The sequence below is a fragment of the Episyrphus balteatus genome, chromosome 2, assembly GCF_945859705.1.
Source record: "Episyrphus balteatus chromosome 2, idEpiBalt1.1, whole genome shotgun sequence".
Taxonomy (NCBI): domain Eukaryota; kingdom Metazoa; phylum Arthropoda; class Insecta; order Diptera; family Syrphidae; genus Episyrphus; species Episyrphus balteatus.
In genome coordinates this window covers 93,252,354-93,269,451 of record NC_079135.1, presented here as the reverse complement: position 1 = coordinate 93,269,451, position 17,098 = coordinate 93,252,354, and the positions used below count along the sequence as shown (strand labels likewise).

General features: G+C 31.7%; 1 protein-coding gene across 3 annotated transcripts in view; it reads left to right on the top strand.

Annotated features, from left to right (window-relative positions):
- LOC129911197 (LIM/homeobox protein Lhx1) overlaps positions 1 to 16,823 on the top strand; it is a 92,960-nt gene extending 76,137 nt beyond the window's left edge. For 2 of the 3 annotated variants that reach the window (XM_055988913.1, XM_055988916.1), the window contains exons 6-7: positions 12,984 to 13,251; positions 16,281 to 16,813. In XM_055988913.1, the coding sequence (XP_055844888.1) occupies positions 12,984 to 13,251; positions 16,281 to 16,540 (528 nt within the window). In that variant the 3' untranslated portion in view covers positions 16,541 to 16,813. Of the gene's footprint in view, positions 1 to 12,983; positions 13,252 to 16,280 lie in introns of all 3 variants that reach the window. The other variant, XM_055988914.1, reaches the window with a different exon arrangement.
- Positions 16,824 to 17,098: the final 275 nt, after the last annotated feature.

Sequence of the window (17,098 nt, the reverse complement as noted above, 5' to 3'; positions counted from 1 at the left end):
TGCTCAAAGTGCAAACAAAATACTTGAGTGTTTATTGTGATTTGGGCTTCGCCCCGTTATTAGCAAAAGTCGCAAGATTTCCAAATTCTCAACTTTTGCAAGTTAAGAAAGTTTGTCGAAAAGTTATAAGGGCAATACAAACTCGCCAACCAGACGAGAATATTGTCAAATCGAGTTAAGGCAACACATTCTGTTGATTGACGCAACCCATTCTGTCAGTTTGACGAATTCGCAGTCAAAATAACCGAGATAGAAACCTCTCAGACTCAGGTTTTCATTTTTTGCGGCGGCAATCAAAATTTAAATTTCTCTTAAAGCTCTCCAACAGGATCAGCACTTTATTGAAAGTGGTACAAAACTCATGAGTTGATAATCTAGTACATTTGCTCCTAATTACACTTCATGCCCTTCTACGCATTTAGGTGGAAATTGCATTGATTCCGTTGAAAGAAGTGAAAGGAATTAGAACAGTGACTTAAGTTGCATAAGGCTCCCAGTGTAAAAGGTCTGTCTCCTGGCCAAACTTTTTTAAGCATCATTTGTACAATCAGAAAAATGTGTGCCCAATAAAACCCCCGATCCACAATTATGTATTATGGATACGCTCTAAGCTGCGCTAAACACCATGACAGATAGAAATATAGTTCCAAAGTAGTCAGAGACAAATTATCATCCTTAATATTACTTCAAACTAAGCCCAATTACAAAAAGATCCAAGATAATTTCAAATCTTTCAGCACATTATTACCCAATTACTGTCAAACATTTTTTTTTCGAGATCAAGATATCAAAGATCATCTCTTGACAGTCAACAACTATCGATTGACCCATTCACGTAGTTACTTACATCACAGACATCACATCTTTGAGTTCGAGTTTCATTCTTAAAATTGCAGCAATTTTGTTAATCTGCGTCATCCTCGATCGCGTCGCGTCGCACTTTTGGGTATATACAGCTTTCAAACAACATCCAATTAGAATTGGTTGTCGGCGTTGACTTCAACATTCACTGCGCATATTGGTCTGGTCTTAGTCAGTCATTCAGTCAGTGGCTTAGGTCACTCAGTAATGCTCGATCAATTTAAACGATCGTTCATGTCAGCAGTTTCAGTGTATATTTCCTTCCATTTCCGCTACAAGTTTTTCCATTTTTTTTTAGCAACGAAGATTTTTTTTTGTATAAGAATATTTATCAAAATTATATGTTTCCACCATTTTTATTTCTCCCTTCACTTGTTGGGTTACCACCCGCTCTCTTGTATTTTTGAAACAAAATTATAGAAATTAAAGTAAACGGAGGCAGACAAGTCCCTTGTCCCTTTGGAAAAAATGCGAAACACCGGAGCGGAGATATAAATAATGATGACTACGACGATCATTATAATCGTTGGCTGATATAAGTCAGGGCGTAAATTGACGGATGTTCAGTTTTCTGTTACCAAAATTGTACGTGACGGTGTTTGTCGAAAAAAAAAGCCGACCATAGCTATTAACGTTGTCAGTTAGTGATCATCTGGTCAACTACTTATCGCATATTATGTCAGTTTGAGAGATTTCAATTTTATGAGACTATTAAATCGCGTTGAAAGAGAACTTCACTTTTTTTCTCTTGTGATTCTAGTTGAAAGTAACGCTCTTTTTATATGTTGAAGATTTTTAAAGGTTTTGATTTATTATAGCTTTTTCTGACAAAGTTCAGCTAATTGGTGTAGATAGATGAGCATATGGGGCATGTGAACAGTTTTTTCTTTCCAGTTCTAGACTGGTGGTCAAAAAGAGAAATAAAAAAAAGTAGACATTCATCAACTGTCATCGTTACTACGGCCATGACAGCTGACAAACAGTCATGCAGGCGCTGCAGAAAACATTCGCACCACACAAGTTGGCATATTTTCTATAATTTTTTTTCGCAAAACCACCTTACTACATAGACAACCGAAAATTATTACAGCAGAGGTGGCATGTTGGGTAGAAACGCATAGCACTAGTTTTTTTTTCGCACATACCTACTTGAAGAGATGAAAAAACTCCTGTCATAAATCAGTGACAGGTTTCTGTGCTATGATGTATGAATGCGAATGCGATGCGAAGTGTTTAAGTGTTTCGCAGCAGTCCATATGCTAAATCGTTTGGCTTGAAAATAAAATAGAAATATTATACATTTTTGGGTTTTTTGTGAAATGTGGGCTAGGCTAATCGTATTTTTTTTTATTCTTCTTGGCATTTTTTTTTGTGGCTCAGTGGATTTTGGACGGGAGTCAGATTAAATAAGATGAAGAGGCTGACCTCGGGGTTTCTGGTGGGTACGAGTATATTGCATTGGATTTATTAATTTGACCCACGGATGTGTAAAATTGCAGGTTGTTTTATGTTTTATGCTTCTTTAATCTACTACATTTATTTTGTAGATTTTGTTTGCAAATGAAAAAGTACTCCAGATTCATGTCTCACCTTAAATTGCATTTAGATGACTGAACAAAAGTTTCACAATGTGGTACCATAATCTACTACATTCGGTTTAAGTGTTCCTTTGCAGTTGAAAAAGTTTTCATGAGTTCTCATAATCTAGAACCAATATCAATAAATGCTATAATATATGATTATTGGAGGTAGTAAACTACTCATGAGTAAAATGATCTAGTACATTTATTACTATTGTACTATTAACTATGCTCTTCTATCCGAAAAGGTTGGAATTTTATTGATTTCGTTGAAAGTGCGTTTAATTGAGAATCGTTAGTAAAGTATTCATGAGCAGTTTACCGTTTTAAATGAATGAGGCTATTGTCAGAATGACAGGAAATATAGCAAGTTTTTTTCCAAGACGGTAAAAACCTCATATTCTCTTCGTTTCTAGAAATGTGACTTCACAGACAAAATTAGAATTTGGAACGTTGACGTTCAGGTGTGGAATTTTTTCATACAAAAACACTGTCGGTTATAGTTGGTTTGGGACTGCCTTTAAGCTGGTCCTGGTCTTCTCAGACACAATTTGGGTTTGGACGAGTTTATTCAAATTCCTGGAAGAAAAAAAAGGAAGGATAAGTGAAATGGAAATGCCTAAGAATTGAAGTTTGTGGATAAGAGCTTCATTTATGAGGCCATTGATAAGAAAAGTTCTTCTTGATTATCAGTTCTTTCCTTCCGGTCGTTGAGAATAAAACTAAAATTGAAATATAGTTAGAGAAAATATTCTTAACAGTTTTTTTTAGGGACCACTAGGATTCTTGCAAATTTTCTTTTTTCAGGAACAAGCTGATAAGGTCGCTGAAAATGACGGATGAGAAGATCATAATTATCTACTGGAGTCTTTTTAGAAAAGAAATAAAAACACAATTCCGTTTATCACCTGGACAAGTTAAAGAAGCTTAAATCAACAAGGTTCCTATATTTTTTTTTAAGTGGCGCCCGAATAAAAATGTTCCTTTAACGAAGAAATGAAACAACACTTTTAAACAAAAAAAATAATAAGTGAAAAATAAACTAAGTTAGATGCATTTCCATAAAAATGGCGCCCGGTCGAAAATACCCTCGTTGAACGAAGAATAGATCAGAGCATTTAAAAACAAAAATCAAAAAAAAATGAGTACAGAATCAGCTCAGCAAACAGTTTATTAAGTTTCGATTCACCTCATTTCGCCAGAAACTTTCAATGGTTTGACTAAATTCAGGAAATTATTTCTTTATTTTTTTTGCTAAAATGCTTAACATGATACGTAACCTATAAGAATCTTTTCAAAGTTTTCTATATATTCCTCCTTTTTTGTGGTCAATACCTTTTACATTAATCGACCAACAAAAAAATGTCGTTAAATATCAAATTTGTTGCCATGTTGCATCAATTAGGGTGCCAAGATGACATCCCTCTGACAGCAGGACTTAAAAATTAAACTCTATAAATGACAAAAAAAAAAAGAAACCAAAAGATGACAATAACCGGAAAATTTATGTAACATTCAAATATCACCACCATGCGTCGGTTTTGGTCATCCTCGGCGTCATCGAACGCGATTCTCTTCTTCTGATTCTCTTCTTTAAGGCTTGACTTGAAGGCAACAACAACAAAAAAAGAAAAAAGCGACACAACCACAACAAACCATCATGATTACATCGATTATACATGTGTAGCTTTTGTTAGTTCCCATCTAAATGGCTTATAAAACTGTTTTGCATATCTTTTTCTTCGACAAAACATTAAAAACATCAACAAAAAAAAAAAGAGCAACAACAAAAAATGGATATAAAATTATTCTTTACTGCGTTCAGACTTTCATTCCCCAGCTTCCCATCAGCAAAGAGATTCCCGATTTTGACAGCGACAACATGAAAACAACAACGACGACAAATGACTCATAAAAAAAAAAAAAGAATCTCTTGTGGACAAAATGCTCTAAAACACAATGTACCTTGATGTGTTCTACACGATGTTGTATACCGCCATGCTCTTCTCTGGATCTGAAATATATACAGGAACACGCTGGCTGCTGGCTGCTGTTGGTGTCATCCAATACCTCTTGAGAGTGGTTGTAGAAGACAACTTTGCCTGAATGCCTCCTTTGATGCGCGACGCGGCTATGATCAAAGAATCCCATGTCGTGTGTCTTGGGCAGGGATCATGTGTCGCAGAGAGAGCGCGCACTCAACCAATAATGTGTTGGGTTGAGAATATCTTCTCTAAGATATAGGTAACATCATATAATATTGGGAATGGGATGGTGGGAAATCTGACAGTTAGCTCCCTGTGGATCCATATAGAGTATAGGCCCAGGCCTTAAGGCTCGTTGAATGCGCTACTCCTTTCGAGGGTTTTTTTTGTTGGGTGTGATGTGTGTTTGTCGTGAGTTGTGATGTTGCTTGTGCGCGCTCCTGCTGTTTGATACTTAAACGAAAAAAAACTACCTTTGAGTTTGTTTTTTTTTTTTTATTTCTTTTTTAAACTGAGCTCTTTTTTTTTTGTCAAGCTTATTCCGTTTGACATCAGAGACAGGATGAATGTGTGAAGATCACATACCGCTGTCACCTGCTACTTTGGCATTGCTATGAGATAACATGACACGTCTGGTTCCTTGGAATGGTGAACACACCACAAACAAATAATAATAAGATAACCTCAAGAGGGGCTTGTCTTTTGGAAGGAGTTAACTTGTCATGCATCATGAAATGAAAGAGAAAGATTTGAGTGACTTACTCTTTGGAGTTTCCCATGGTATAGAAGGATAAAAAAAATAACACACATCAAAGGATGTTGAGTTTTTGAAAAAAGGTGTCCTTTTTCTTATAAACATTCTGTCAGTAAAATATTTCTTATGAAAATAGAATACCAGACAAAATTGACACACATAAGAGGATTTGAACTTACTTGTCAGACATTCCAGGAATGCATCTTTCATTAAACCGCAGCAAGATTAAAATGAAGACATATCAAGTTGTAGTTTCATTATATAATCTGATTATCAAAACACTACGGCATGTATTCATGTATTTATATTAATATTTTTTTAAGTGGCGCCCGGTTGAAAACACTCTTAACTCTCTCTTGGTAAAGATAAAGAATTATTCAAACTTTTATAAACAAATCTACTTAACTAAAACTATCCAATTGAGTTGATGCGGTCAGTTTTTTTTGATAAAAATATTTTTCATAAATGGCGCCCGGTAGAAGACACTCTTGTTCAAAAACGCATACAGTAAAATATTTCACCAGAATATCAAAGAATTCAGTCTTAACTTATCCAACAAAGTTCTTAAGAAGTGTTACAAAAATATTTTTTTAAGTGGCGCCCAATTAAAAATACAAAATACAGTTTGAGAAAGAATCAAGCTAAATCTTGCACAACAAAACTTAAGATATGTGTGAAAATAATACTCAGTTCTGTAATCAGTTCATAAATTAAAGTTAAATAATGTAAAATAAATTTTTCTTAAGTGGCGCCCGGGTGAAAATATTTTTTTTTAAGAAAGAATGAAAGCGAAAAACTTTGAAATGAATAGCTAGTAAAAGCTTTGCAACTACTATGAAATGATTAATCAAAAAATGAAGGAAAAGGTCATATGAATTTCGTCTTAAGTGGCGCCCGGTTAAAAATACTACACACTCGCTTTGTAAAGAAAGAATATTGCAATACTTTTATCTACAAAACCAAATAAATAAGTGAAATTCACCTCATGTTTGCAAGAACACAGAAAATTCCTTTTAAAGAGGAAATAAAATAAATCATTTAATAACAAAAATTAAGAGAATTTAGACCTCAGGATTTGAATCAGTTTATAAATTCAATTTAAGTTGAACTATAAACTACATATATATTCTTAAGTGGCGCCCGAGTGAAAATGTTCTTTTTAAGAATGGAAGAATGCAAATCTTTGTAGGTATAGCTAAGTAAAAGCTTTGCAACAGCAACTTGTTAGAAATTAAGGTGATATGTTTTTTTCTTAAGTGGTGCCGCAGGTTGAATAAACTTATTTAAAAGAGGAAGTAGAGAAAAACATTAAACAACAAACTCAAAGTGACAAGTAGAACTAAGCCATACTTCTTGAATAAATTCTTCAAGTTTATATCAGGTAAAAAATTTTATTAAAGTGGCGCCCGGTAGAAAATTTTTTTGTTAAAACATGGAAAAATAAACCAAAAGTTAGTGCTCCGTCGCATAATGGTAAGTCCATTTACTATCACGACGGAGGCTCTAGATCCAAATTTATTCCTCACCATGTAGATATTTTTCAAGGCTTCTGCCTCTTGGTTGACAAAGCCTCCAAAATTATTCAATTTATAGATTGGCCGTCTAAAAATTTTATCAATTTTTAGTTCTTCAAACAAAGTAAAATACATTTTTCTTAAGTGGCGCCCGGGAGAAAACAGTATTGTTTAAATGGAGAACAAATAGAAAACCTCAAAATCCAATCTACCACGAGTAGAACTAAGTCTAAGCATTACAACCGCTTCTTGACATTTAAAACAGGTAATTTTTTTTAAGTGGCACCCAAATAAAAACACTTCTGTTAAAAAGATAATATACTTACAATTACAAAAAAATCACCAAATACTCACCTAAAGCGCACTTTAAACCTCAATTTCTTTCCATCTTTATGCTCACGATCTCTCCCGTGCATTGCATACGTTACCAAAGCAATCCAATTATGAAAAACAGTAATCATTTCAAAATAATAAATAATGGCTGGCGAGCACCATACAAACAACTGACTAATTTTCTATTTAAAGAAAACAATAGATATGAGGGTTGGAACCCAAGTCAAACGGCTGCAGTTCGGCAGTAAATGAAAGTAAACAATTTTGTTGTCGGTCTCTTCCCACACAAATAAATGAAGGGCGTTTACTCTGACAGTTTTTGCAACGTCATGCAAAGTCAATTTCAAAAACCACATAAAGAGTAAAGAATGAGGGAAACCACAGAAGAATAACAAAACAAAAAATAAAAGAAATTAGGATACTTATACCCCAACGAATTAACAAACCCTGAACTTTCATTTGGGATCTTACAACATCATGCGGCTATCATCAAGAACAACAAACTGAACCTCCGCCATCATTGCCACCTGTATGTTTCTTTATATAGACATGATGCGGATGTTTAAAAAAAAAAAAGATTAACCTCAAAGTTACCCATTCAATTTCTTTTCAACATGTTATACTTCTTCTTATATTATGAAGACCAATCCAAGAATCTTTAAATAACACCTAGAAAAGTTGTGAATTACTCTTTAAATATGGTTACCATATCTCCCTTGGTAAAAATCATGAGTAGAAATCTAGTACTATCAACTACATCATCCTATTTACTCGAACAGCAGATCATGTGTTAATTGTACTAGAACTTCTAATCGTCTACTCATGATAGGCCTGCAGCCTGCAAAGGCACGCGGCTTTCAATGCCACTCCCATCCACGCGGTTCTTGCTAAATGTACTAGATCATCTACTTATGAGTAGTTTACCACCTATAAGGGACAGTAGATCTTCATAGCAACAAACTGACATAATCTGTTATAAAACACTGAAATGGATATTTGCATTCAATTAAATCTACTACTTTAAATTAGATCTACTACTTTTTTTAAAATCCTAAGAACCATATCGGTTTGTGAAACTAACTGATAGAATGGTAACCTTACAACCAATATACTTACTGTCATTTAAAAAAAACCATACCTGTACTGCTCTGAAAGTTCGTACCTACGAAGTCGTTATGGGTACCTTGCTGCTGCTGTTGCTGCCTCATATACTATTCTTCTGCTATAGCGCACAAATAAAAGGCATGACGTTCTCGACATATGGCGAAACGAATTCATTACAAATCGAATGAAATGGTTAGACCGCGTTGCGCCGTATCCGCACACCACAAGAGTGAATGTCTTCGAGTTCAAGTATTATGTGGAACCTAACTATACATGAGCTGCCATCCAGCCATAGAATGCCATATATCCAGCTTGCCACACAGAGACCACCTCCTGGGTGTTAGATAATTAACATTTTTCTTCTTGGATGTCAATTTTGACAGTTCAACTATTTGACCATAGTAGTAGAAGAGAAGAGTGAATGAAAAATAGGATTTAACTTTTAATGGCACTTTTTATTTTATTTTATAATTTTTTCTTTTGGTTTTTGTGTGATGGTGGAACTCAGACGTTAAAAGCTATTACGCTATCACGAAGGTGATAAATAAAATTGTCGAAGGTGAATTTCTTGCTAAATCGTTTTTCTGCAATGGAACGAATTTATCGAATCAATTTCGAATAAATTAGGTATAGGAAGTTTTCGATATTTATTTGTGATAGTTTTTCAACTTATTTTTCTATAAGGTAGTTTTTTGGAATTTCTTATAGAAGAAAGTAATAATAAAGCCATTATTTTGAATTCGGTATAATTGTAAGGCAATTTAGTTGAAAAATTCTTCTTTCCGTTGGAGGTGATAGTCTACTCATGACTAGAAATCTAGTACTGTCAGTTACATATCCTATCGACTCAAGCAGAAAGTCATGTGTTAATTGTAGTACTAGATCAAGGTACTCATCATGCACTTATAAGTAGGATTAGTTCCAAAGGAACGCGGCTAAAATTTAAAGAAAAATTGTAATTGTTCTAATTAAAAATTGTAATAGTTGAAGAGTAAATGTCAAAAAAAAGGTGAAACGTCAAATTTGCAACATCAAATATTCAACGGTAATGTATATACAGCTTCTTAAAAATGGAAGTAGTTTTTATTGTGAACAACAACAACTATTTCGAATGGCTGTCACCTGTCAATTTCTTGACAGGAAAAGTGAACGAAAGTGTCAATCGACCATTAACGGCTAATTATAGTTCCATATCCGGTTTGAAGCCCTTGATATTTCCTTTTCTGAATAACGATTGACATTTTTAAAATGGTAAAAATATTAAATCAAAGTCATAACAATGACATTCATTCTGTTTGTTTTATAGACGTCAAACTTCTACATACCACGCATGACACATTATATTGGCGCCACTTTCAAAATTTTAAAAGAAAAAAAAAGTCGTTAGATGTTGTTTTTGTTTTTAATTCCCTCTTTTTTTTTTATAAAGTTCCCCTTCAAATAAAACTAACTTATGTAGATCGAGATCGTTAAATAAATGATCTCACATTTTGAACAACTGATGGTTAAGTCAGGCAATGATTGTCTTGAAATGGATTCAAGATTTATTTTTTTTTTTTTGTTAAGACAAGGCTCGCGCCAAATGCGATGTAGACATTGCTGCGGTTTTAAGTTACGTCTATCTTGATAAATTGAAAAAAAAAAAAAAAAAAAAACAGTTCAAAGCGTTGAACGTATTTGGTTAGAAAAAAGCTTTACATTATCTGAATAAGATTTATTTCCATCTGCGGTTAGTGTGGGAGTCAGATTTTAATAGTTTTGGTCGACAAGAGGCAGCAGGCTTTTTAATAGTAAGTTGGTCGTAAGAAAAGCCAATAATTTTAACCCAGTGATCTTATTTTTTATTTTATAATTAATTGTTTCCAGTTAAAATGATGTTCGTAGAATGAGCTTAGATTTCGTTATTTTGTATCTTAAAAGATTTTAAATGTGTTTTCAAAAACTACTCATGAGTAGAAATCTAGTACAACAACTACACATTCCTATTTACTCGAGCAGAAGAACATAACGTTGATTGAAGTAGGTACTAGATCTACTAATCATCTACTCATGAGTAAATTACCACCAAAGGAAATTACCTATCTTAACCTCTTTCAATTTATCAGTTGACACAGGCCTCTTATCACTTGAATATTGCAATATTGCACGGATACGAAATGGTAACGGAGTTACGAATAACAGAGTTACGCGCGACATAGTTACGGCCGTCAAAGTTACGCGAAACCGAAGTTACGAAAAACTAGAGTTACGAATTCTAAAGTTATGTTAAGTTATGACATGTGATTTTTGGGTTGGCAACAATTGCGAGGAACGATATGGAACTATGGAAACATAAATAAAAGAATATGGATACGTAGGTGCAATATTAGTTGGACAAATAAGAAGTTAATTTTAATTATGTCCCCAAAACTTACATAAGTATACTTAAGTTTTTTTTTCTATTTCAACGTTTTTGCGATCTTCTCACAAAAACAAAACCATATATGTATATCTATACCTATCCAATCAAAATTTTACAAGATTAAATAACACCCATTTTCGCTTTACTCATTTAGTTCTGACCAATGAGAAAAATGTTAATCTCTTGTTTGTATTTCCATAATTCCATATCCTTCCTCGCAATTGTTGTCAACCTAAAAATCACATGTCATAACTTAACATAATTTTAGAATTCGTAACTCTAGTTTTTCGTAACTTCGGTTTCGCGTAACTTTGACGCTCGTAACTCTGTCGCCCGTAACTCTGGTATTCGTAACTTCGTCGGTTTCCCCACGGATACAGATCATCTTATTGAACACTGCCAATTCTACACTGTTAAAAACTTTGTAGTAATTTCTTTAAAAATTTAGGTTACAAATAAGGTAACACCAAAATTTTATTAAAATGTAATACTTTAAATGTGTTACATTTCTAAATCTTATAAAAGATTCATTGAAATTAAATAATAATTGTGTTAAAAAACAAGGATGTTCTGTTAAATATTAAGTTTTAGTTTATTGTAATGATATTTCTTTCTTTTTTATTATTTTAGATCATAAATATAATAATGGTGATATTGTTAGATAAATACCTCTTTTATTTTTTTTTTTCACAAATTATGAAAAATAAAATCTTATCGCCGCCGATAAAATTTTGTCAGTATTTCATACATTTTACTTCGAAAAAAAAAACACAAAGTGCCTTCAAAATAGTACAAATTCAGTTTTTTTAAGTTTTACGAAATGCATTTTTCTGAACCAAAATAGTTTTATGTAAGTACTTTTTCAGGTAGCGATAACCCTTAATCCAGACACAAGAAATTGTATTTCTATTTTAAATTTTATTCTATTAATAAAATATATAGTTTAAAAAAACTAAGAATACCCTTTTTGCGCATTTGTCGCAAAAAAACCATGACGAACTCCGTTTGATTTAATGTTTTGATTGATTTTTTTAAAGTTTTCTCCGTGTTGTTTTGAAAGATTATGAGTTTATTTTCCCTAAAACCATTAGGGGTCTATTTTTTGTAGTCGGTAGATTATCACCATGACCAAAAATCTACAAGAATATATCACTTCAAATCGGTTCACCGCACCAAACGTATTTTTCTTATTCTAATTGTTAAGTTTTTGGCTTGTTCGCATGTTCAGCCTTATAATTCAATACCTCTTCGATTTTGTTTTACTTCCATAGTAAAATTTTTCTATCAAATACCTACTTTTTATCCATCGAAAATCTGTCATAGTGAATTTTGTCATCCACAACTTAAAAACATCGATTAAACTTGAAAAAAAAAAAAAAAACGAAAGTATAAATCAAATTTTTTGTTGAATCATTTTTTTTTTTTAAGTTGAACGAATTGGAAATAAAATTGTTCTTTTACCACCAAATAACCTATAAACTATAATACGCATGAGAATAGAGGAGGCATATACAACCAAAAAAGACCACAAAATGATCGTAAATCAGACCAAACATTTTCGATGCACCATTAAAAAAAAATATTAAAAAAAGAAGCTGGTGCAGCATGAAGAAACCACCAAATGACCAACCGTTGCGCATCGCATCCAAATCCAAATGACGATGACGACTCGTTGAGATGGAGAAAAGAAAACTCCAGATTTCTGAATATAATCTTCAACATCGAATTGAGGTTTCGGACATAATCCGAACATAATCGCGATAATATTCTTTTGACTTATGCTGCGTTTTCAATGGAATCCCTTGTTTCTTCTCTGTTCTGTGTATTTCTTTTTGTCGCAGAAAAAGAACAATTATCGACTTTAAGATCGTAAAGTTTTATAATCTTTTTTTCAAAAACGACTCGCGCCACTTACACTGGCTCTTATATAAAAAAAAAAGGGCGAGAAGGATCATTAAAATATTTTAAATGCCAGTTCCTCCGCAATTCAATAAAAAAAAAGTATTCCCTTTGATCAGGGGCCTCAACGTTTGAGTACTCAATTTTGTGTTTTTTGTGGTTTGCCCTGATTATAGTTTTGTTTTCAAAACCGTTCATGGGTTAATTTCTCTTTCCTTAACTACCTCAACCTATTGATCATTGTTAAGCGCCTAAGGGAACTTATTTTTAGGAACACCTCTGAAGAATCGATACTCTACAAAATTCGTTTTCGAAAATTGAAATTTTCACTCAAAAATCAATCAAACTTCAATTTTAAAGAAATTATAGAAAAGCGCCTAAGTAACTTTAACACTCTGTAATTTTTATATTCCGGCCCTGTTAAAACAAACTGCGGTTGAAGTAGTAAAATGATATTTTTTATTCTTCATATGTACATTTTCTTTCATATTCTTGATATTTCCGCACTCGTCAATTTAATATTTAACTACTTTCTTATTTTTTTTATTACAGGTTTGGTTCCAAAATAAACGATCAAAAGAACGTCGAATGAAACAAATCACTAGCATGGGTCGACCGCCATTCTTTGGTGGAGCGAGAAAAATGCGCGGTTTCCCAATGAATTTATCACCAGGCGGTATGGATGATGGACCTCCGGGTTTCCCTTATTTCAGTGCCGATGGTAAATTTGAATTTGGTTATGGTGGACCACCATTTCATCCGCATGATGGACCATTTTTTCCGGGACACCCTGGCGGACCAATGCCATTTAATACACCAGGTGAGTTTGTAAGTTTACTTTGCGGCGTATATAAATCTAATGAGAAGAAGAATAAAGTTGATGATTAAAATTTTGTGAGAAATGTATCACAGTTTTTTTTAAACTTATTTTTTTTTTTAAATTGGCAACATTTCATTTGTCCCTTGTTTTGAATAAATTGATTTTTATAGTAGGTTATGCTAAGTTTTACTTGTTTTTTGCAATTTTGAGGTTTTTTGGTCAAAAACTTTCGCCCCTTCGGAATTTTCAAAACATACTTATAACTTAACGAGTACAAGATTGCATCAAAAATAAGACAACTTTCAATTATGCTGCAAAGTTTTGACATAATATGCTTGACGATTAAAGATTAAGAAATGGTATGATAATGTTTGCAAATTAGATGGCAGACTTGGCAGTTTTTTTCAAAAACATATTTAATGGTTCGCAGTGAGATTTGCGATACTTATATTTTATTTAATCTCCAAAGAAGATTTCAGATTTGCGATTTTGTTTCTTTCGCAAACCTTCAAATTTAAGAGATATTATCTGTTGCAAACGGATGCAAACCTCACAAAGTCTACATTTTTGCACTGAAATATTAATTACTAAGATATAAGGGAGTATTTTAGATAGTTGCAAATTTTCGAGACTTTAACTGTGTCAAAAAAATATTCGCAAATGTAGGTATACTGCATTTCATATATGTTTTGACTCGCAAATGATCTAACTCAAGCACTTGTCGATTTGTTTGTATCATAATTTCTCAAATTAAATCTTAAATTGTGAAGTTAAAATAACATCAAATTCGAAAATATTTGCTAATACCGCAAAGCGTTTCATAATAATTTAAAATTTCATAGAATTTAAAAAAAAAAATTAAATAATTCCTTGCCACAAAAATTTTAGAATTAATTTCGAAAGGTTTCAAATCATTCACAATCAAATTTTTTCAAAACTTGCAAATGCGATAACGGTCTGCAAAGCTATTTGCACAAATTCAATACAATTCAGTATAATTTTAATAATTTTTTATTATTTTTCTTATTTTTTTCTTCATTATCAAATTCAATATATTTCTATTTAAAAATAGTCTTGTTCGGAAAAACAATATTTTTGATCTTGGTACTTTTTTTATACATTATAATTCATACAAATCACTCTTGCATAATGACAGCATTATATTGGCAAATTTTCGCATAGTTGCAAATGAAAGAGCATGCTCACACATTTTTCAACACTATTCGTGTGAAGAGTTGTAGAAAGGTAGAAAATCGAGCTGCGCATTGGATTATACATAGACCTGCAATTTGCAAAAAATACAATTCGCAACTTTTACGTTTTAGCTACAGTTAGTTGCATTTTATACAATTTTTTTCGCTAAAAATTTACTTCGAAAAACTTACTTCGAATTATAATCGTGTCCCGTCTTAGACCTAGAAATTGTAATTTGAAAAAAAAAAAAATAAATTTGTAGAAAAATTCATTTTGTTACTCCCTAAGCCAATTTTTACTTTAATTTGTAGTTTAAAAAGTGCATTCCGGTTCGCTGTGTACCATAGCAAATGTAAACAGTTCCTATAAAACAAAACAAAACAAAATTAAAAAAAAACATAAAATTCGCTTTTTTAAGCAATAAAACAATATCTAAAGTTAAAGGAAAAAAGTTTTAAAATAAAATTGGTATGCCATTTTGTGGAAATCACAAATCCACATCTAAAGCCAAAATTGAAAAATAAATTAATGTCCTTTTTTCGAAAATTTTATTTTTCAAAAAAAAAATTTCAAACTTTTTTTTAGAAATCCAAAAACTTACTTTTTCAAAATTTTATTTCTTATTTATATTAAAATTATATAAATGCTTTTGTATAAAAACTTTCGTTGAAATACAATTAGCAGTTTTGCAGAAAATCAGATTTGAAAAAAGGGGCTCTATGGCAGGTACCGGTAATAATGATTTTCAAATGATTTTTTCATCAAAGATAGACCTTGTTATAGTTCATAGACCAAGTCAATTAAACAGACTGACAGACAGTCATTGCATTCTCTATCATCGTAATGTCATGTCTGATTGTTATCTCAACTTTTTTCGTGGGAATGCATAATTTGTTATATAGTTCCCATATCGCAAGTAAAAACCTTTAAACAAGGTGCAATTTCTTACAGCAAATTGATATACATCACAAAAACAGTGTTTTTGGAAGTTCAAAATTCGATATCTCAAAAACTTTGCACGAGCCATTCTAATACTAGATTCAAATTAAGAAGGTCGAAGGCCATTCGAAAAGTATAATTTGGTTTTTCCAATTTTTTTCTATATTTTCTAAAACAAAAGTATAGTTTTTCTACATAATATTAAATAAAAGGTTTGAATCTAAATAACTGCATTCCAAACTTTAAAAAATCAAAAGTTTTTCTGTAACTATTTTTTTAATTAAATTCGTCAAAAATCCAAAAATTAACTTTTTGTTCAAAAAACATTTATAATAGGTAAATAACATAACAAAGTAATTTTTTACCAAGTTTTGTTAAAATCCAATAATTTTTGTAAAAGATAAAAATAAAAACCAAAAAATCGTATTTTTGAATTGTCTCAGCATTTTTGAGGTTACATAAAAAAATGGTTTGAGTAAAAGTTATAGACATTTTTAGTATCTACAAGTTTTCTATTTAACTTTTTTTGATAGGAGGTCTACTTTTGACAAAAATAGTAACAAAACACGATTTTTGACACCCACCCCTTTTTTTCGTCCACCCACCCCCTTTCCTCCAATTTGTTTGTGGGCAATTTAGTTTTTCCTTTTCATATACCATTTATCCTAAATTTTATCAACCCCCTAATGCTGCTAATAGTTTATTTTTTTTTTTTCAAAAATTATTGGCACTGGTCAAATAGTGATATAGGAACCTTAAAACAAGATCAAACACCTCAAATTGCAATTAATAATAATAAAAAAAAAAACTCAATCTTACTTGATTTCTCATAATTAAAATCTATTTATACAAATTAACTAAACATAAACCTATTTCTTCTTTTTTTTTGCTTACAGGTGGACCAATGGATCATTCCGGACCAATACCCATGGTTAGTGAATTCGGTCTAACACCTGAATCAAATTTCCTAAATCAAGCCGGCCCACAATCAATGAACATGGCTAGTGCGGGTGGCCCACCACCAGATCATATAATGGGCAATGGTGGTGGAGGCGGTGGCATAGGTGGCGGACCCCGAAGCGGATCACCTGAATTTATGACATCTGGCAATTTCTCTGAACCGCAAAATATGTTAAATGAAGGTGTGGTTTGGTAATATAGAAAAGCTTTTGCGAATTCTCTGCTTTTGCTTAAGTCTCTAATGCAATGAAAATAAAATAATTTAAAAAAAAATTTATAAAATTTAATTTAAAATTCCGCTTTTAAAGAAAATATAAAAAGAAAATACAAAAAAACGCAGAGAATTATCGCAAAATAAAAAAAAACTAAAAACTATTAAAACAAAACAATAATTAAAAATGATGTAAATCTTTAATCAAGAATAAATATTTTAAAATCCCATGATGTGTATATTTTTTATTTATTTAATAAGTATTTTATTTAATTTTTGATTTGTTGTAAAACAACACTTATGTTATAAATTTTAATTGATTTAATTTTTAAAATTAATTTTGTCTTAATTATTTTTTTCTGTATGTATATTTATAAAATAAAATATAAAGTAAAAAATTGTGTATAGTAAAAAATGATAAATTTATAAAATAATTGTATTCAAAATTAGTGTTAATAATCTAGGATAAAAATGTATAAATATTTAAAACAAAACAAAAATATAAATATATATATTTTATAAATTAATTATGTATGTTGTACA